Source organism: Aphanomyces invadans, assembly GCF_000520115.1.
Source record: "Aphanomyces invadans strain NJM9701 unplaced genomic scaffold supercont1.32, whole genome shotgun sequence".
In the NCBI taxonomy this organism is placed as follows: domain Eukaryota; phylum Oomycota; class Saprolegniomycetes; order Saprolegniales; family Verrucalvaceae; genus Aphanomyces; species Aphanomyces invadans.
The window spans coordinates 436,510-437,441 of NW_008580177.1; the positions used below are offsets into that span (position 1 = coordinate 436,510).

The window sequence follows — 932 nt, forward strand, 5'->3', positions numbered from 1 at the left end:
TCGAAAATGGATGCCAGAGCCATATCTATATTTATAACGAACCATCCTGCTTGCACACATTGCATTTGACGATGAACTCAGAGGACATTGCATTTGCGTTGCAAATTTTCAAGTGGGCAAAGAGGAAGAAGCTCAAACCGCACATCACCTCGATGCTCCTTGAGTACGCACTTGGGTTACCTGCCGAGCGACCACTCATTCCTGCTATACGTTTCGACATCAACATGCGTGACGCTGACTCAATTCTTTCGTTTCGTTTTAACGTCGCTGGTGTTTTGCAATTGACTTCACTGCTTGGTGTCCCCAATGCCGTCATTACCTCGTGCCGTGACCGCGTCATTGGCGTCGAGGCTCTGGCCATTATGCTGAAGCGCTTGCGTTATCCCATCACGTACTACGATTTGTTGGCTACGTTTGGTCGCTCCCGGGAGCAAATCTGTCGCATTTTCAATCACATGATCAACTTGGTGTACAACAATTGGAAAGACCATATTTACTGCAACAAGCGAATCGTGCGCTCGCGTATTTCGGCATATGCTAAAGCAATTTTTGAGAAAGGTTCACCATTATCGAACGTGTGGGCCTTTCCCGATGGCACGAAAATTGAAACCTGTCGAATCAGTGCCAAGGCCAATGGAGCTGGCGGACTCAACTTGCAAAAAAGGATCTACTCTGGGCACAAACGAATGCATTGTTTGAGCTTTCAGGGCCTCACAACCCCAGACGGCCTCTGTATCCACTTCTTTGGTCCCTTAGAGGGAAGTCGCCATGATGTTACACTTCTTCGGGTCAGTCAACTTCAAGAATACTTTGAGGCACACGCTGACATTTTCAATGGCTATTTCATTTACGGCGACCCTGCATACCCAGTTTCGAAATGGATTGTGTCAGGATTCATAGGAAACAAGCTGGACGAACAAAAAAACTCTTCA

At 47.0% G+C, this 932-nt stretch overlaps 1 protein-coding gene across 1 annotated transcript; it reads left to right on the forward strand.

The window, feature by feature from the left end:
* Positions 1-71: 71 nt before the first annotated feature.
* H310_11607 (hypothetical protein) lies at positions 72-699 on the forward strand (the record flags this gene model as incomplete). The annotated part of the gene is made up of 2 exons (XM_008878335.1): positions 72-558; positions 623-699. The coding sequence occupies 2 exons, from the start codon at positions 72-74 to the stop codon at positions 697-699; spliced, it is 564 nt and encodes a 187-aa protein (XP_008876557.1).
* Between the last annotated feature and the right edge of the window lie 233 nt (positions 700-932).